Source organism: Euleptes europaea, chromosome 1, assembly GCF_029931775.1.
Source record: "Euleptes europaea isolate rEulEur1 chromosome 1, rEulEur1.hap1, whole genome shotgun sequence".
Classification (NCBI taxonomy): Eukaryota; Metazoa; Chordata; class Lepidosauria; order Squamata; family Sphaerodactylidae; genus Euleptes; species Euleptes europaea.
In genome coordinates this window covers 35,438,562-35,459,140 of record NC_079312.1, presented here as the reverse complement: position 1 = coordinate 35,459,140, position 20,579 = coordinate 35,438,562, and the positions used below count along the sequence as shown (strand labels likewise).

General features: G+C 43.4%; 1 protein-coding gene across 18 annotated transcripts in view; it reads left to right on the top strand.

The window, feature by feature from the left end:
* The window catches only part of CADPS (calcium dependent secretion activator), a 460,327-nt gene that overhangs the window by 78,728 nt on the left and 361,020 nt on the right, over window positions 1-20,579 (top strand). For all 18 annotated transcript variants that reach the window (XM_056867190.1, XM_056867189.1, XM_056867199.1 and 15 more), the window contains exons 2-3: window positions 2,762-2,875; window positions 20,072-20,404. In XM_056867190.1, coding sequence (XP_056723168.1) covers window positions 2,762-2,875; window positions 20,072-20,404 — 447 coding nt within the window. The remainder of the gene's footprint in view (window positions 1-2,761; window positions 2,876-20,071; window positions 20,405-20,579) is intronic.

The window sequence follows — 20,579 nt, the reverse complement described above, 5'->3', positions numbered from 1 at the left end:
GAGGGCTGTTGTTTTTTTCCACCTCCTCAGTGTTCAAAGTGTATATATTTTTTTCAAAAACAATTCCACAAATAGGAAAATTCCAAGGATTATTTTTCACAGTGCACCATGAAGTGCTTAATTCATGAGCAAGAAGTTCCCGGAAATGTCAGCCAACATCATTCACTTTCAAAGCAGGACAACCAGTCTTCAGTAAAAAGGGTTCCGGATAGAAAAATGCTTTGGACTTGAATTTACCAGAACTGAAAAAGCAGGGAGAATTTTTAGAATTATTGTTCTGTAGCCTAAACTACTATGTGATGTTTTAAATAATATGAAAATAAAAATCAGTTGCCATGCAAAACCAAGTTAGTAAACAGCACAAGGAATAATGGGCATAAATTATGGAAAGAAAGGTACCAGCTGGACATTAGGCATTTTTTTTTTTTTACAGTGAGTAGTTCAGCAGTGAAATCAGTTGTCTAGGGAGGTGGTGAGCTCCCTCTAACTGGCGGTCTTCAAGCAGCTGCTGGACGAACACTTGTCAGGGATGCTCTAGACTGATCCTGCATTGAGCAGGGGGTTGGACCAGAGGGCCTATGTGGCCCCTTCCAACTCTGTAATTCTATGATTCCATCATGGTGAACAAGCCTATGTAAGTACAGTTGGAGCAATTAAAGCTGGTTAGGTTAGTAATAGCATATACATAATGGCACGTATTCTTCCATAGGCTAGAAGTTGATCCGGTTTGAAGAGCCTTCCTCCAGCATAACATCCTCTGCTGGCGGGAGATCCGCCACTTGAGTTGGAGGTCTCCTTAGGCTACAGGAAGGCTTCAAACTTTGCTCAGTGGAGAGGTAGGATAAGTGCCAGCATGGTGGGAGCCACTGTTCTTTGTGTGGGAAGAGCAGGATTGTGTGCCATTTATTGTTGCTCATAACATATACTGGTTCTCAGTAGATGAAATTAGACTTTGTTCCCCTAAAATTAATTCAGATTATTAGAGTTCATCCCGTAGCGAATGAAAATTATTGATTTAATTATCTGGTATTTCCTGAGCTTCAGATTGTTATTTCCACCAGCCCTAATTACTGTGTTGCAATCTAGTATGGCCCCCGTGTGTTCTGTTGCACATCATTCTTCTTTATTTAGTCACTTTTTATTGTGACAAGAGGTAACTGTAATGGTGCCAGGGCCTTTTTGCTGTTTGAACTCTTATAGCCTATTCATATTCTTACTTGTACTTCTAAATTTTGCCATCAAAGGTCATGTCCCTAGATGTGCCATTTTTCTTATTCGGTTGCAGAGGTATTCCTGATGAGACCAGAGTGTGGTTTCAAATAACAGTGTTGCCGTAGGGCAGGGATTTGAGTTTGGATCATGTTTCTGTCAGCTCCCATTCTTATGCAGAGTACTGCTAGTCGCTGCAGCAATTGTACAGTCCACCAAAGGAAAATGGTAATAGAATAAATGTCAGTTTTGGAACTCTTGAAAACTGACAGAAAGAATGGCAATACACAGTGAGTCATGAAATGGGTCTTTTTTCTGGGAAACCTTTGTACTGTGCATTTTAGTTACTGAAATATATATTCTACACATCTGTGATTGCATAACATCATCATAATAGTCTGGTATCTGTTTCAGGCTTTAAGAGGGGAGTGGACATATTCATGGAGGAGAGGGGTATTCATGGCTATTAATTAGAATGGATACTAGTCATGCTGCATACCTATTCTCTCTAGTATCAGAGGAGCATGCCTATTATTTTAGGTGTTGTGGAACACAGGCAGGATGGTGTTGCGGCAGTCGTCTTGTTTGTGGGCTTCCTAGAGGCACCTGGTTGGCCACTGTGTGAACAGACTGCTGGACTTGATGGGCCTTGGTCTGATCCAACAGGGCCTTTCTTACATTCTTATGGAATTCAGCAACCTGACAAATCATTCATTATTAAAAATATTTTTATCCTTATGCCTGTGGAGATTCAAAAAACAACACATGGGCATACTCAGTAAAAGAAAGTAGAACTTGCTGTATGCTATGCACTTAGCTCTTAATACGTTTCATAGTTAGTTACCCTTCTCAAATGGCTAACAGAGGCAGAACAAATTATGCAATGTGCAAAAATGTATGCAAATTTGGTTCATTTGCATAATTCCCCATATTACAGATTTTATTTTGTGTGTTGGGGGGGGTATGGAGTTATTTTTCTGGACCATGAATCTAAATGCCTCAATCTGCATAATTCTGGTGAGAATTAATGTTTTAATTAGTGTTTTAGCTGACTTGTAATTCTTCCAGTGAATTCTGCTGCTATCACCATCATCATTATTTTAGACTATTTAATTGCGGCATGGTTGGTTTTTGTTTTTGTTTTTTTGGTACTCCTCTGGAAATGATAGAACTGTTTTAGTAGAGAGTATATTATTTTATTATTGTGTCATATTTGATTTTTCTAACCCCTCTGATAGAGTTGCCAGGTCTCTCTTCGCTATCAACGGGAGGTTTTTTGGGCGGAGCCTGAGGAGGGTGGGGTTTGGGGAGGGGAGGGACTTCAATGCCATAGAGTCCAATTGCCAAAGTGGCCATTTTCTCCAGGTGAACTGATCTCTGTTGGCTGGAGATCAGTTGTAATGGCAGGAGATCTCCAGCTAGTACCTAGAGGTTGGCAACCCTACCCCTTGAGAACCTGTGGTTGTGAGTTATATAGCTTTAAAATTTTACAATTAATAACAATAATAAATATTATAAAGGGTTTATTTTTTGTATCCTTACTGTTTTTCAGATAAGCAAACAGCAGCTCCAGACTGTCAAGGATCGTTTTCAAGCCTTCCTCAATGGAGAAACTCAGATTGTTGCCGACGAAGCTTTCATGAATGCAGTCCAGAGTTATTATGACGTAAGAAAATATGAGTAGGCATTCCTAGATTATGGAAGGAGAATCTGCCCCTGGATATGAAACATGCAAGTTTGAAGAGAAACAAATTAACATAGTACTAAAATAGCTCATAAGCAAAGACTAAGACTGGATCGTCCCACTCGTTATCAAGCTGTTATCCTTAAGATCGTTTACTCGGAAGTAAGTCCCATTGATCTCAGTGGGACTTACTTCTGAACATGCATACAATTGAAGCAGAAGCATCTTCAAAGGAATAAACTAAATGGACAATCTGAGAACAGATAGCCAAATGTGTTTGTATTGCTAAGTAGCAGCTGGGAATTCAAACTGGGACCACAGTGTGGGTGAGAATGGTCTGACTCTTTACCCAATTTACCCTGATTTATCTGTTTCCTCCACTCGGGCAAATATCAGTTTGGGAAAACAGCCTGGAAGGCTCCATGTTCCAGAGCCCAATCTGAATTCCTGTTGTCCATGGCTGCTATGTAGCAATACAAAATATTATAAAGTATCTGAAAAAGTGAGTTGTGGCTCATGAAAGCTCATACTCTGCCAGAAATTTTGTTAATCTTTAAGGTGCTACTGGACTTGTCCTCTTTCCTACTGCTAGTGAAAAAATAAAAAAATATATGTTGGAGATCAGGTCGAGCAGCTCATGAATTTTGCCCTAAGAAACCGTAGCTTTTAGTGAATATTAAGGGGGGAAAGGAGACTCAGCAGAGAGATGGGTGAATGTCATATCTGATTTCTTACAGGAAAGATTTGCGTGGGAATTCAGACTGTCCCTTTCCTGCTCTAAACTGGAAAACCTTTATTGGCACTTCAAAGCCGCTTATAAAATATAATGGGCATGACATGAAAAGCACAAAATAGACCAATGGATAATTTATACTGTAAGCAATTTTATGCTAAATCAGAGCAATTTTTACATTCCTTTGGTTTCCTGTGCTCAGAAATTCTACTTGCATTATGCTGAGTAAGAAATCAAATTATAAGTATAGCCAAGAAAAGAACTTCAAAATGACATGAATGTTTTTTCTTAAAGCCCCAAGTTTTGAGAAATGTAACTTAAACCAGAACTCCTGTGTTGCTTTCCCTCCACCACTACCTTTTTTTTTCCTTTTCCAATTTATAGATACGCTTAATCCTATTATTTTACTGTAGTTTTTGTTTTGGAAACCATCTGTTCTGTCAATGGAAGATAATATTTTGTTTATAAGGTTATGACTCATTTATCTTCAGAAGCAGCACATTAAAAATATATTACTAACATCCTTACCCAAATCCCATTGACTTAGAAGGGTATAACTCTTCTTGCTGTTGCACTATTTGTCATTGCAGTCACTGTCCTGTAGGTCATAGAGTCTTCTTCCTAGCATGGCTGCTGGGTTGGACCAATGCAAACATCTCCTTGCACCCTTGTCAGGGATAGAGGCACTTGCACCAGGCACTGTCTACCATGTTCTCTCTATAATGTGAGTACACTGCAGTCAGAAGCACAAGAGACAGGCAGACAGACATATTTAGGGCCCAACCAAACAAGTTGCAGGAGCTACAAATCTAATATCTCTCAATGTTCTCAATTTTCCTTAAAAGCTGATGAGAGAGCTGGTGTGGTGAAGTGGTTAGAGTGTTGGACCAGGAGCAACCAGGTTTAACTCCCCAGTCTGCCATAGAAGCTCCCCAAGTGACCTGGGGCCTATCTAGGGTTGCCAACCTCCAGGTGATAGCTGGAGATCTCCCACTATTACAACTGATAACCAGGCAACAGAGAAAATGGCTGCTTTGGAGGGTGAACTCTATGGCATTACACCCCATCAAAGTCCCTCCCCTCCCCAAACCCCACCCTCCTCAGGCTCCACTAGGGTTGCCAACCTCCAGGTGGTGGCAGGAGATTTCCTGCTACTACAACAGATCTCCTGCTGATAGAGATCAGTTCACCTAGAGAAAATGGCTGCTTGGGCCATTGGACTCTATGGCATTGAAGTCCCTCCCCTCTCCAAATCCAGCTCTCCTTAGCCTCCACCACCAAAATCTTCCGCCGGTGGCAACAAGGAACCTGGCAACCCTAGGCTCCACCCCAAAAATCTCCAGGTATTTCCCAACTGGGAGCTGGCAACCTAGCCCCATCACAGTCTCTCAGCCTAACTTACTCACAGGATTGTTGTTGTGATGTTACAGTGGAGGAGGGGAGAACTATGAGGTTTGCCTCTTGTGACATAATTTTTTTTTTTAAAGATGTCTTTGGATGGCTCTCCAGAGCTGTTGTTGTCCCTAATAGGGGAAATATACAGGTTTCTTCCCCATTGTTGTATATAGCAGCTCTGAGGGGCCATTTGAGGTTTAGAAAATGCTCCATTCTGTGTGGCCCACCCCCCACCCCACCAGTTGCCATTTACGAATACAAACTGATCAGTAGATCCATTCATTGATCTCCCAGCATCTCCTCTACATGGTCCTAAATTGCAATCTGATTTAGTTGCAAGTAACTTTAGTTGGGTGGAGGTGGAAGTGTTCAAGATCTGAAATTGTCAGCACAGTTTGTGGGAGCAACATGATGATCATTTCTGTGCTTCTTGGATTCAGGAAGCTCAACATTCCTTTTATCAAGGCATATGTAGTACCTGGACAATGGAAAAAAAATTATTTTAACCATAAAGCCACTTTTGGCTTTCTTGGGCAACAGCATTTTTGGGTGCTTCCAATAATGGCATCAACACCCTAATCCAATGCAGTCATCATCAATGTATCTAATTTTCTACATGGCCCCATTGCTGAATACTTAAATCCGGAGACTTGAGCCATAAACAAAAAAGACAGATCTTTCCACTAGGGCTGTTGAATTAAAAAAAAATTCGGTATAGTTCGGATTCGGCCGAATTCAGCCCGTTTAGATTCGGGATATGCCGAAGTCCGAATTCCCCCACTTCGGATCCGTTCAATTCGGCGGGAATTCAAAGTTCGGAAAAAAATTCGACCGAATAAAGCCATTAAAAACACAATCGCGCCTTTCCGCGGCTCTGGGGGGGCATTTTTGGGGTTAGAGGTCCCAAACTTTCAGCAGAGCTTCAAAGGACTTTTATTGAAAGACTCCCCAAGTTTTGTAAAGATTGGGTCAGGGGGGGCTGAGATATGGGCCCTGAAAGGGGTCCCCCCACCCTTAATGTGCATCTCTCAGCAGAGCTTACCGCCCACGCACAAAGCTCCCAGCCCCGACAACAGCTGAGACGTTTGCAAAGCAACTGCAAAACAACACAACCTTGTAAAACAACACCTTTGCAACAGGGAAAACCAGAAGACACACAACTGAAACCTCCCCCCTCAAACCAGGGAGCGAGAGACTCGAGGGGGAACACACACCCCAGGCAGAACCGACGAAAGCCCCCTTTGGCTTCCCCCCCACCCACAGAAACTGCTCCCTCCCCACACACACACAGACTCTGCTTTCCCCACACACACACACACATACACAGGAGAAAAATTATAGATTAAAGCCCCCAAAGGGGTCTTACTGTGGCTTTCTTCTGTTCCATCAGGAGGGGCTGGGGACTGGACTTGTAATCCAAGATGATTCCAATTAGGCACGGGACGTTTTGCTCTGGAGATGCACACAGGATCGGCTGATCCATTCATCCCAATAGGGAAAAGGGGAAAGGGAAAAGGGGAAAGCCCATATCTCGGGACCCCCTGACCCAATGTTCACAAAACTTGGGTGGTCTCTTAAGAACACTGGTCTGAAACTCCGCTCAAAGTTTGGGATCTGCACCCCCAAAAATGCGTTCCTGCAGCCACGGAAAGAGAAAAGGGGGGAGGCGATATTTCTGCCCCCAGTGAACCCATCTTTACAAAACTTGGGTAGTATCTTAAGAATAATTGTCTGAAGCTATGCTGAAAGTTTGGGGGCTATATCCCCAAAAAAGCGCCCCCTGCAGCCACATAAATGGAAAAAGGGGGGAGGGAAAAGGGGGAGAGCCCATATCTCGAGACCCCCTGACCCAATGTTTACAAAACTTGGGGGGTATCTTAAGAAGCTTCATCTGAAGCTCCACTGAAAGTTTTGTGTCTTTACCCCAAAAAATACACCCCCTGCAGCCACAGAAAGGAGCAAATGTGCACAAGCACCCCACACACACACACACACGAGGATTTCGCTCTCTCTCTCTCTCTCCCTGGCCGGGCCGCACATCAGCTGATTCCTCCAGTACTCAATCCTGACTGATTGGCCAGAAGAAGACCCAGCTTGGCCACCGATTGGCCGGGGGAGGAGAATGCTGCTTACTGACGGTTATGCTGCTTACTGACGGCCCCGAATTTGCCGAATTTATTCACGAACTCCCGAACTCGCTGAATTCGGCCCCCCCGGTTGCCCGCCAGTTTTGAATTCGGTTCCTCCTGAACTAAAAACCACCGAATCAGGGGAAATTCGGCTGATTTTCAGTTCGGGCCGAACCGAATCAACAGCCCTACTTTCCACAAACCTGAGGGAAAACCCCAGGTTTGCAGAAAAATCTGAAAAACAAACAAACAAAAACAGTGAGGGGTTAATAACAGAAGCAGCAACTGCAGCTTTACGAAATGAATGCCCCTCAGAGGCCGCTGCTAGGAAACCACAACAGTTTTGCCAGTCTTCCAGGTTTGGTTTCTGTCAGTAAAAGGCAGGGCCCTTTCCAGTGCTGTTTTGGCCTCTGAGGGGCCAGGGCTTGCAGCAAGTAACCAAGTGGCTTGCTACCATGCAACTCACATTGCTAACCCAGGCCTGGCTACTCATTGGCATTCAACCACAATCACCACATGAAAATCAGTGTGATTAGAGTAGGGTTGCCAGGTGCCCGGTGGTGGCGGGCAAACCCCTGGCAATTTGCCCCTTTGCCCGTCGACCAGCTGACAGTTGGGGGACAAACGTGCAGGCACGTACACACCGCTGCAGGTCACTTCCAGTTTACAACCAGAGGTCCCGCCTCGCAAGGGGACTTATGCCACTCAAACTAAGAGTTTGAGTGGTATAAGGCCTCTTGAGAGGAGGGACTTCCGGGGCCTTATGCCACTTGAGATGTGCCTTAAAAGTCTCCCGCCGGAGGAGAGGTAGGACCTGGAAACCCTAGATTAGAGTTTCAGACTAGGATCTAAGAGACCCTGGTTTGAATCCCCACTCTTCTGCGGAAGCTCACTGGGTGACTTTGGGACAGTCACATGTTATCAGAGCTGTTGTGAGGTTGAAACAGAAGAGAGGAGACTGATGTACTTAGGGTTCCCATTTTGGAGAAAGGTGGGCTACAAATTAAGTAAATAAATATAAATTTGGCCAAAGATGGGGGGCTGGGTGGGAAGGAGAAAAGGAAATAGGAAGAGGATATGAAGCTTTCAGGAAAGGGAAAGAGGAAAGTGGGGGGAAATGGGATCCCCCTGCAAGTTCTTTCAGCTTCTCTTTTTGTTATAGCTAATTCTCAACATGGCCCCAAATGTGGATCATTATATCCACAGATTGGGGCCATTTACACAAAATAAAACTTTTTCTTCAAACCTTTACAAATGGGAGAGGGGATTACCGGAAAAAACCCCAACCCAAATGGGGAGCAGTTGTCTGCACAAGTGCCACTGACTTACCAGTGGGGGGTTAGCTGCCGACAAGCCAGTTGCCCCCAACCTGGGTGACCCTGAAGCAGACCCGAATTCTGCCTCGCCCACCTTCTTCACATCAGAATCAGCTGATGGAGGGCATATTTGGGAGCTGGCAGGGGAGGGAAGGAGGAGGCAGAGCTCCCACTGCCATGACTGCATGAGCCAGAAGCAGTAGCACTGCAGGAGAGAAGGGAGGGAAAGCGAGAACAGCTGCCACCATGACCTCCACATGAGCCAGGCAGGTGAAGGCACTGTTGGTGGACAGATTGGCCAGTGAATGAGCAGCCCAGAGAGGTGGCAGCCAAGCAAGGATGGGGTTCCCTTTCCATTGCAGGTCCCCCGTTTGTGTAATTCAGTGTCTCCTCATGTTGGCTTGGAGTCCACAGTCAGGAAACACAAGGATCATGGATATTTCCCATTGTCTTCTCCCCTTCCTCACCCTCACTGTAACTTCCCCATCTCTGTGGCTGTTAACTCAACATTGATCTTGCATTCCTGGGAATTAACTTTCCCAGGGTTGGAAAGGACTGCTGAGGGGAAGGGAACACAGGAAAGATCCACAACTGTGAACACCTTCCAGTAACAGATCACAAGATCCAACCCATTACTTTGAAAGTATGTCAGATTATGAGAAGTATTGTTGAGCTGTTGGATAATTGCCCAAGAACCTCTGTTTAGCATGGCATGTAAAGGCTAACATAGTTGCTTTGGAAACTGGCTTGATCACAATAGCTTATTAATAGATCTGTTTTTTATTGTGATCTCTTCTTGGGCTAGTGATACTGCTATTGATTAGGATTCCAATTAACAAAACTAAATAGCATCAGGTTGTCAGGTAGCTTTAAAACCATTATCCTTTATGGAGTTTTCTAAGTGTGTCCCTTATTTTAAAAGGTGTTAGAATACATGGCTCTTAGGTACCTATTACTGGAACTCCGTTAATGAAATATCATCAGTCATATTGACTGGGTTGGGAAAATGACCATTGTATTTCATTGTGGTAGATAAAAAAGATGTTGCCATATAGCGGCTAGGAATCTGACCGGGAAGCCCCCATTCAAATTTTAGACCCATTTTAGACCCCATAGATCATCCATGAACACACTAGAGAGCCTCCAGTGATCCCCAAACATTTTGAGCTTGCGGGCCCCTTTGAAATTCTGACATAGTGTGGTGGGTGCAACCACAAAATGGCAGCCGCAGGAGGCAGGGCCAGTCACAAAATTTCAAGGAGTGAAGTTATGCATAACTCTAATAATAGCTCTTCAACATTTCAGGCAGAAGCTCTGTTTAACAGGATGCCTTTTAAAATGAACATATTGTTTACAAATATTTTCTTGCATACAAACAGCTTATCTTTAGTCACACAGGGCTGTGGTGGCAGCTGCTGCTGAAGCAATGTTTCGAAAGATCTGCACAGCCAATTTCATCTCCAGTGGCCAATCAGCCCTGCTGGGCAAAAACTCAAACTGGCCTTGCCCACTTTCTAAAAACTCTTGGTGGGCACCAGGAAAGGTGTCGGCGGGTGCCGTGGCACCCATGGGCACCACACAGAGAATCCCTCTCTAATCTATAGATCTATAACCCCCTATCCGTAGCATGGGAAGTAATAATACAGATCGGCAGTGCAGATTACCGAGCCTGTAGTAAGCTGTAGTACTACAGTCAAAAGCTCTGCTCACAACCTGAGTTCGATCCCGCAGAAGTTGGTTTCAGGTAGCCGGTTCAAGGTTGACTCAGCTTTTCGAGGTCGGTAAAATGAGTACCCAGCTTGCTGGGAGTAAAGTGTAGATGACTGGGGAAGGCAATAACAAACCATCCTGTAAACATAGTCTGCCTAGTAAACGTCGGGATGTGACGTCACCCCATGGGTCAGGAATTACCCGGTCCTTTACAGTACAGATTACTGAGATGAGGTAAGTGAAAACATTGAACCAAAGCTATAGCCCCAGGCTAGCCTGATCTCATCAGCTCTCAGAAGCTAAGCAGAGTTGACCCTGGTTAGTATTTGGATGAGAGACCACCAAGGAATACCAGGGTTGTAATGCAGAGGCCCCATGGCACAGAGTGGTAAGCTGCAGTACTGCAGTCCAAACTCTGCTCACAACGGATTCCCAACGGAAGTCGGTTTCAGGTAGCTGGCTCAAGGTTGATTCAGCCTTCCATCCTTTCAAGGTCGGTAAAATGAGTACCCAGCTTGCTGGGGGTAAAGGGAAGATGACTGGGGAAGGCACTGGCAAACCACCCCATAAAACAAAAGTCGGCCTAGGAAAAGTCAGGATGTGACATCACCCCATGGGTCAGGAATGACCCAGTGCTTGCACAGGGGACCTTTACCTTTAATGCAGAGGCAGGCAATGGCAAACCACTTCTGAATGTCTCTTGCCTTGAAAACCCCACCAGGGGTTGCCATAAGTCAGCTGTAACTTGATGGCACACACAAAAAATGTATTGCTATTATTGTTAGTTTATAAAACTTTCTATATAACATATATTCAAAGAAACTTGCAACTAATAAATTAGATAATAATACTATATATTAACATTAAACTATCATCCCAAACAAGTTGAAGCATGAATCTTGGGGGGAAAGCCCCCCTCCCATCATCACCACCACCACAAAAACCATATTTCATAAAAAGGAAGAATGCAATGAAGTAGCTAGGAAGGCTTCCCTGAGCGTGGAGTTTTACTGAACCAGAGCAAAGACTGAAAAAGCCAGGGTCCAGTTTATGAAAGTGATAGTTCCCAAATGGCCAGTAGGGCAATCCCACGGCCACTTTCTTGCCCTCACTGACTAGACCTACATAAGGCCAGACTGTAACTATTGCAATGGTTAATTTTTCATATTTTTGAGAACAATGCTCAAAACAGGAAGCCTGGATTTCCAGTGACACAAGAGAGCCTTTCATTCCTTATTAGTTGTTGCCTAAAGGCTCCAGTCATCCTGACATTTGCTTTGAAATAATGCACTTCAGTGAAACTATTCCAGTGAACCGTTAGAGGATTGTGGTATATATACGATGCACAGAAATATTAACTGAAGTTTCCTCTTGGTAAGTTTATGTTGGATCAGGGGCTTGTTTTTTTCCAAGTGACTAACTAGTTGAAATGTAATAAAAAAGACTAATATGGAACTGGGGAAGTATGCATGCAGCCATACTCCACCATTAAATTATTTTGTGTCGTTTTTCTCTTTTCAGAGGTAATAAATTTCAATTAGGAAATGTTATTTTCCTATATAATATCTTTATTAAAAGAATCAATATTTTGGCAGTTAATTAGGTTCGGGGAAAAGAAATCTTCTGTGTACTAATTAATTTGTGGGTCTGATCATCACAATATCCATAAATGTTTACAAGTTGTCAGAGAGCTCAGTTGACATCTTCATACATCAGCTGAGCTCACCACTCAAGACCGCTTTTTGGCATACAATGTCTATATGCATTAACACTCGCTTGAGTATTTTGTGCAAAGGCACCCATGACCTTTACATGACAGGTTAAGCGGGTTGGTTTCACCACTCCTATACATGAAGCCGCCCTGACCTGGATGGCCCAGGCTAGCCTGATCTCGTCAGATCTCAGAAGCTAAGCAGGGTCACCCCTGATTAGTATTTGGATGGGAGACCACCAAGGAACACCAGGGTTGCTGTGCAGAGGAAGGCACTGGCAAACCACCTCTGTAGGTCTCTTGCCATGAAAACCCCAAAAAGGGGTCACCATAAATCAACTGTGACTTGACGGCACTTTACACACACACACGTCATATAAAGCATATATTCTACCATGGACCTATTTTAACTAGTAGGGTTTGGTGTAAGTGTGACAAAAGTTGCATAATCACAAGGTACTCACTGTACACAAATCTTTCAATATAATGTTGTCATCCTGAGTTTGTGTTTCAAGCAGCAATAATCATGTCTGTCATGTAAATCACTTCCAGATTCACCCAAGTGATACCTCTAACACACTTGAATCCTTGTGTATTCCTGCGGAAGGCCAGTTCACACAGTTGTAGCAGCTGAGCCCACTGCTTTCATAATCAGGCAATAAGGTTGACAACTAGCCTGAATAAAAATGTTCTGTTTCTTTATTAGAGGCTTAATGTGTGGAAATGGGCAGTTGAAGTTTTTCATGACATGGAGGTAAATCACATCCCATTAAGCCTCTGTTAAAGAGAGAAAACATTTTTCTTCAGGCAAGCTGGCCACCCTAGCAGGCAACATAAGCTGTCCCTTAAGAGCTGAAATACCCAGGGTTTTTTTTCAAATTGAAATATCATTAAAAAACCTCTGCTAACTTAATCTTGTGTTCCCTAAAGGCATCCAGACAAGTAGGCTATGCAATGCTTGCAAAAAGTTGACCAGGCTTGGATATTAAATATAAACAACTAAATGAAGAATTAACTGAGTGTTCCCACACGAGAAGCTGAAATCAGCTGATCAGAACTCATTTGTCTCATATTTGCAAGGCTGGAAATACCATGCTTCCTTACTGCCTTTTATATTCTTACAATCTCCTATTTTTTAAGGAAAGAGACTATGCAACGTACAACTGAGAGCAACAAGCTTTTAGTGCCTTCCCAGGCCTGAGAGAGTCAGTGTGATGTGGTGGTTAAGAGCGGTGGACTCTAATCTGGTGAACCAAGTTGGTTTCCGCACTCCTCCACGTGAAGCCAGATGGGTGACCTGGGGCTAGTCACAGTTCTCTCCGAACTCTCTGCCCCACCTACCTCACTAGGTGTCTGTTGTGGGGAGAGGAGGGGAATGAGATTGTAATCCGCTTTGAGACTTCTTAAAAGGGAGAGAAAGTCGGCATATAAAGACTCCTCCTCCTCTTCTTCTGAAATACCTGGTGCAGTGCAAAAAATTGTGCCATATCTTCAGGTTTTCCTTGAGCTCTTTAATTATTGAGCATTTGCAGATACACCCCACTGCCTGCCCAGCTTCCTTCCAGTGTACTGCTTTCATGTCCTCCTCAATGTCATGAATAAAACAATGCCAGGCTGCCAGTGGTTCTACCTGTTCTGTTGAATAACAAAAAGGGAAAGTGCTTCCCCTCCCTCAGTGTGCTACACCTCACCTTCCAGGGTTCCCCTTGCTTCTTATGGTGCTCCATTACAGTCTTGACCCCTTTTGATTTCTTTATTTTAGTGGAAATAATATCATCTGCCAGCATTCCGGTTAACTTCCTCCTGTTGTTCCCCTGTGGATCTACTTTGCTCCAGATTTGTTGATCTAAATCAAAAGGCATCTCTCACTTGTAAAACGCTCTGCCTCAGCAAAGCAAACAGCAGGATAGAACCTGGTCTTTTCCCATGCCTGCTGTGGCGGCGTACATTGCATTTAAAAAACAATAAGTAGTATAACTGAGCATTGGGCCGAATTAATAAGATTTTCCCCTTTTACTATTCCCCCTTTTAAAAAAAAAAAAAAAAAAAGGAGGAGAGTTGGATTTGCTTTTTAAAAATGTTTCTAGAAAACAAACACCCTGATGTGGTCACCTGCTAATATCTGGTAACAATTTAAAGCCAAACACATAGTTAAAATACTGGTTGAAATTAAACTATACCATAATATTACCTGCCTTGGATCCTGAGATTCTCAGGAGAGATCATGTAAATATTTTAAATAAATAAATATAAGCAAAATCTTTAGTTTATACTAACATCCAAGTGTTTTGACAATTAAAGCTGTGCATGAACATCTACTTAAATTTAATTTAAGGTGTATGGAGTGCATGCTCCTGCTAGGCTTGCTATAACTGTGCTTTGCTATTATAGCCATCTCCTGCTATACTAGTACACCCTTTCCCACTGCCTCTGTCTTCCCATTCCAAAGTTATATATACACAAACATGCTAACCCAGGGGTGTCAAACATACAGCCTGGGGGCTGGATCCAGCCCCTTGAGAGCTCTTATCCGGCCCATGAGGCAGCCACCCGCACCCGCACCCCTACCCCTGGGCTGGCCCAACCAAGTGACATTTATGTCATATCCGGCCCTTGTAACAAATGAGTTCGATACCCCTCTGCTAACCCATGTAAATATGGAGGTCACTGAAATGCGAGTACAGAAGAACCTCCTAGGAGGATTAAAGATAATCTGGTCAGGTGATCTTATTCTGAATTCAGGTATGTTGGCACTGGCAGCTAAGGTCCATAACCATAAGTCGCCACAGGATCACCTTCCTTTTAGTCATTCACCTTTCCCAATAAAGGGTTGAGTTCCAGGTGCGAGCATTAGCCACAAGCCAGCATGGTCTAGCAGACTGCCAGCTCTTGCTGGTCCTGGGAAACTGCACCTAAAAGACTGAAGGGTGTAAAAACAGAAGAGGGCACATGGTGGTGTGACCAAAGAGAAGGGGGTGTTATGGAACCAGGTTTAGGGGCATACCTGCAGTTGTAGGAAGCACCAGGTGACTAAGAAGGATGTAAAATGCTGCTCTGTTTATTTTGTGTGTGAGGGGTTAATTATTATTGCCTAATCCTGTCTATCTTGCTTCTGTGAGCTTTCTTGACTAGCCAAGTCCCCTAAAGGACCCCTGCCTCAGGCAAAACAGTCGCTCTGCTCAAAGGCCTCAGTTTATTTGTTACCTGGTCTTTACACTGAGATAGTCCAGCACAATCTCTTCCATCCCCTTTGTCATGCAGGTATTGCCAATTAAAGCCTGTGTGCTTCGTATTAGTGACCAGTCATGGGGAAGCATCTCCTTTCTGAAGGGGAGAATCAAGGATGTCCATGAGGGACAAGTTGGTACTTGCCCTCTGCATCTTAAATTATCTTATTGTTAATGTGCACTGACACATACATCCAACTAGTCAGAAAGAGATCTAAAGGGATCTCAGAGAGAATAGTCCTAAGCAGGTCTGCTCGAAATCCTACTCAGGTCTGTTCAGTGGGGCTTACTCTCTGGAAAGAGCCAGTGTGATGCAGCAGTTACAGGCGGTGGTTAGGAGCAGTGGACTCTAATCTGGAGAACTGAGTTTGATTCCCCACTCCTCCAAATGAGCTGCAGACTCTAATATGGTGAACCGGCTTGGTTTCCCCACTACTACACATGAAGCTAGCGGGGTTAGTCACAGTTCTCTCCTAACTCTCTGTGCCCCACCTACCTCACAGGGTGTCTGTTGTGGCGAGGGGAAGGGAAGGTGATTGTAAACCGGTTTGATTGTTCCTTAAGTGGTAGGCCAACACTTCTTCTTCCTCTTCCTCCTGTACTGTGGGTGGCTTTGTCTCCTCCCCAGTTGTTTCTGTGGACTCTCGTGGGGAGAACTGCATGAATGGGGCATCTGATTAAGCATCAGTGTGGAGCACCTATGGGACATGGCACGGGGGGGGGGGCATGATGTTATCCATTGTATGAACTTCTTAGAACTGAACATATTCTCTGCTTATTCCGTGGGTCATTAAGTAATCTGAAATCATAGGTTGCTGTTGAACTAATGCTAGCCGTGTTGAGCAAAAGGTAATCCTGAGCAAGGTCCTTCATATGGCTTGGTGAGCTTTCAGAGTTTCCAACATTTCTGCCTCACTGCTGCTGTGAAAGGAACCTGCAGAGATGGAGATGTGTCATATTTTATTCCCTGTATGAAAGACATTATCTTGTGGGTGGGCATTTCTCTTTCACATCTTGGCAGGAAAGAGGTCACTGTTGACAGGTGGCTCTTAGAGAAAAGAGTCATTGTTTTGTGCTCCTAAGGGTGGCTGCCATAGTGCCAAATGCCTTTCATCACGGACATCTGACCTCTGCATTGTATTCTCTATGCCTGCGTAGGGAGATAAAAAGAGACCCTTAAATAACATGGAACACAGATTGACTTTTTCACACTAGATTCTCTCCAGTAACAGGGATCTGAAGTGTGGCCAGTTCTGAGCTAACATGTCACTTGTCTAATCTTTATGGTTTTATAATTTAGTATGGCCACCATGATTTTCCTGAAAGAAAAAGTAAGACCCCCTCAGAAGCTATTTCTTTCCATTATGACTTGGGGTCCACTCTGAGTTGCCTTCCGGCAAAAAGGGAGAAATTGGGGGGAATTGGTCATAAATTTCATACTAGAAAAAGGAGCTTCTTTTTTGTTTGCTTTTTATGTTGCAGAAGAACGCAACTGCCAGACAATTTTTTAAAATTAAACGTGTGTTTTTCAGCACAGAAGCAATTTGCTTTTAAGGGATTTATTTAAGGCTTTATTTTCCGGAAGAGCACAATGGCACTCTTCTAAGCCATAAAAACATATTAATAGGCATTCCTTCCAAACTAATATTTTTGGGGGGGAGATTAAAAACATGGATTTTGGGAGGACAGAGAATAGAGTTGCCAACCTCCAGGTGGTATTGAAGGAAAAAAACACCTATGCTATAACAGTTAGTTGATGCAAATAAATAGCACAAGGCTCGTAAATATATGCAAATACAAATTTATATGAACACTAAATTACAACTTACTTAACTTAATACTATAATGTGCACTACCACCCATGTGACTAATTAGAACAACACGATATAATAATAAGAATTTATGTTGCGCACAATGGTTTTATAGTATTTCATCAATCTTAAATTAACAAGTAAGCAAAAAATATATGTTATGCCACTAAGGCTAATCATATACAAAACAGTCCGTTGAGATTAAAATCTTCTTCGCCAGAATGAATGAGAGGAACGGCTTCCGGATTGTATTTCCGCGTTTTCGCCCCTAGGGGCTTCATCAGCAATTCTTCTGCTCAATCAATTCGTAGTTGCCCACAAAGGGCTTGTCTTTCTGAGGATACCTCTCTGGGCTGATTCGGAATTGAGAGGTATCCTCAGAAAGACAAGCCCTTTGTGGCCAACTACTTCTGCCTTCTGCCTTCAACTTTTTCTAGAATTATTGTCTTCTGTGAATCTTGTCTTCTAATGATGTGACCAAAGTAAGAGCCTCAGTTTAGTGATTTTAGCATCTAGGGAGAATTCAAGCTTGATTTGATCTAGAACCCACTCATCTGGTTCAAGCTCACATGCTATTCCTTAGTCTAAAAGACAGAAAAGAAAATATGACCAAAAGGAAGAGAGAAAAGTGTCATATTACGCAAGGGTGTGTAAAAGCAAAATGCTGGATTCAGATTAGGGTGGTTTGTCATTTGTTTTCAAAGCTACAATTGGATTCTGTAATATCAGAAGTAAAGTTAATTTATTAAGAATCCATGCCAATGGCTGCTTCCATTGGTTCCAATAGAAAACCTATTTCCACCTACAGGTTCCCTCACCCGCTCATTTAATTGGGTTGAAATTCTTAGGGATTGTATTCCTCACTCTAGAGGACATTCCCCTTCCACATTTCAGGCAAGTAAAATAAACCACGCCAGGCCCATAGACAGTTAAAACTCTCATTTGCAGAGTCTATATAATCATTTCCTTCTTTTCCTGGGATCCTCGGTGGGGGTAGAAGGGTGGGGGTTGGAGAGAATCTGTTTCAGAGAGAATCTGTTTTTAAACAACAGTGAAGTGCACATGTTAGGGGAACAAAACAACCCCCCCCCCCAATCATTCTGGTGCTTGTAGTAGTTTTCTCAAAGTTGGGTTTGGCTGGGGAAAATGGTAAAAGTAAAATGCAGGCTGGATCAGGGTTTAGCTCCGCTGACCTGTGTTCTTAAGGTATGTTTCAAAACACAAGCTTCCCCCTGATTTCTTTATTTGTGAATGGGTCTCTACCTCTAACAGGCCAGTACCACCTGAGGATGGGGGGGGGGGAAGAATTATATCAGAGGGAAAGTGCAATGGTTTCATTCTTTTACATGAAACAACACACATAGGCTGGTGGAGCCAGCATGGTGTAGTGGTTAAGAGCAGTGGATTCTAATCTGGAGAACTGGGTTTGATTCCCCGTTCCTCCACATGAGCGGCAGATGCTAATCTGGTGAACCGGGTTGGTTTCCCACTCCTATACATGAAGCCTACAGGGCTAGTCACAGCTGTCTCAGAACTCTCTCAGCCCCACCTACCTCACAGGGTGTCTGTCTGTTGTTGGGAAAGGAAGGGAAGGTGATTGTAAGCCTGTTTGATTCTTCCTTAAGTGGTAGAGAAAGTCGACATATAAAAACCAACCCTACTTCTTCTTCTTCCCTACCATTTGCAGTGCAGAGGAGAAGCTGCAACCTCGCTTCCTATCTCTCCAGACTACAAACCAGTGCAGTTGCTTATCATGGGGCAGGACAATGCATACCCTCTGCCTCTATCCACCCACAACCTGCCCTACATTGGCTGTACAGACAAAGCTTTTCGCCTGCCCAAGTTAATAGAATCACTTAGGAAAACAAGACCCAGGCTTTTATAGAAACAGAACACTATCTCAAATCCATCAGACAATACAATACATGGCAGAAAGTGGGAATGGTGAATACAAGAGTGCCATTTGGGGTGATACTGTGTGAAAAGAACTCATTCAGTTGGATGACTTTCCTTTTAAAAAATAATAATTTTTATTTATATAATTAGGGTACAGAAAAAAGATAGGGAAAAGAAAAGGGGGTAATAATAATAACATTTTATCTGTGTCCAAGTAACAGTAAAACCATACATACGAGCATCCATCATCAACTCTTATCTCAACCAGCTCATTATAACACTACTTGTTACTCCATATCTATTATTGATCTATTATTATGCTACTAAACCTATGGTTGCCCTGACCTGGATGGCCCAGGCTAGCCTGATCTCGTCAGATCTCAGAAGCTAAGCCGGGTCAGCAAACCACCTCTGTTAGTCTCTTGCCATGAAAACCCCAAAAGGGGTCGCTATAAGTCGGCTGCGACTTGAAGGCACTTTACACACACAAACCTATGGTTATATCAAAAGATTAAAAATACTTATCCTCAGTTTCTTAGTTCTAATCCAGTACCAATCATTACTTACATACTCTATATTATATCCACTGACTCCTGCATATTCTGTACTTCAGTTTAACCTTTTATCTCGGTGCCCTCTAAAAAGCCAGTGAATTAAGACCACATGAATATCTTTCATATAAAGGTTGCCATCAGTTGGATGACATTCCTGTTTTGCATATCCACTGCTGCTGAGTCTTATTCCTCACTGCCATAGCCCCTTTCTCCCACTGGCAAGAAAAAGGAAACTGGATTAACAGGCACAAAAATAATGGTCAGATTGGAAGGTTCTTGAATGTAATAAATAATTTTGTTTCAACAAGGAACATTTACTGTATTTCCAGTTGAGGCATTGGGGGGGGGGATTATCATTTGTGAAGTTCCAGCTGCATATTGCTAATGTTAGTTGCTTTCTTATTTCAAATCCCAGACATAAAAGGGGGGATGTTGAGGGATAAAATAAAATTTCTATTCCTCTTGTCCTGGTTGGAGCCACATAGAGAATTTAAATGCGACAGAAAGCAGGGGAAAGGTACCAGGTGATCCAATACATCCAAGCAAGTGACATTCTAGTAAGACACACTAGGGAGAGAATGTGTCGATTCAATTCCAAGTCTGTTGTACCACCCAAGGGGGTGGTACTGCCCACTTTGGGAACCACTGCCAGTGTAAAGCAACAGGGGTCAAGTGTTTCTTCTGCTCTACTTGCAGGTGTTTCTGAAGAGTGATCGTGTTGCCAGAATGGTGCAGAGCGGGGGATTCTCAGCTAATGACTCCCGGGAAGTCTTCAAGAAACACATTGAAAAGAGGGTCCGTAGCCTCCCTGAGATCGATGGCCTCAGCAAGGAGACTGTTCTGAGTTCCTGGATGGCAAAATTTGATGCGATATATCGCGGCGAAGAGGACCCACGTAAAGCACAGGCCAGAATGACAGCGAGTGCTGCTTCGGAGCTGATACTCAGCAAAGAACAGCTGTACGAGATGTTCCAGAACATCTTGGGGATCAAGAAATTTGAGCACCAGCTTCTCTACAATGCTTGTCAGGTAAGACCCCCTGTGGTTGAAGGAACCAAGTCTTTGCATTATTCATAATGTTGCTTTAGTGACAAGTGCCACCAATCAGAGGTGGCATCTTCAGCTCCCCAGTTGTGTGGAAATACGCTCTGTACAAGTATACTCTAGTGAATGAGATAGTGCCTGGTTTTATGGCAAGGTGTGG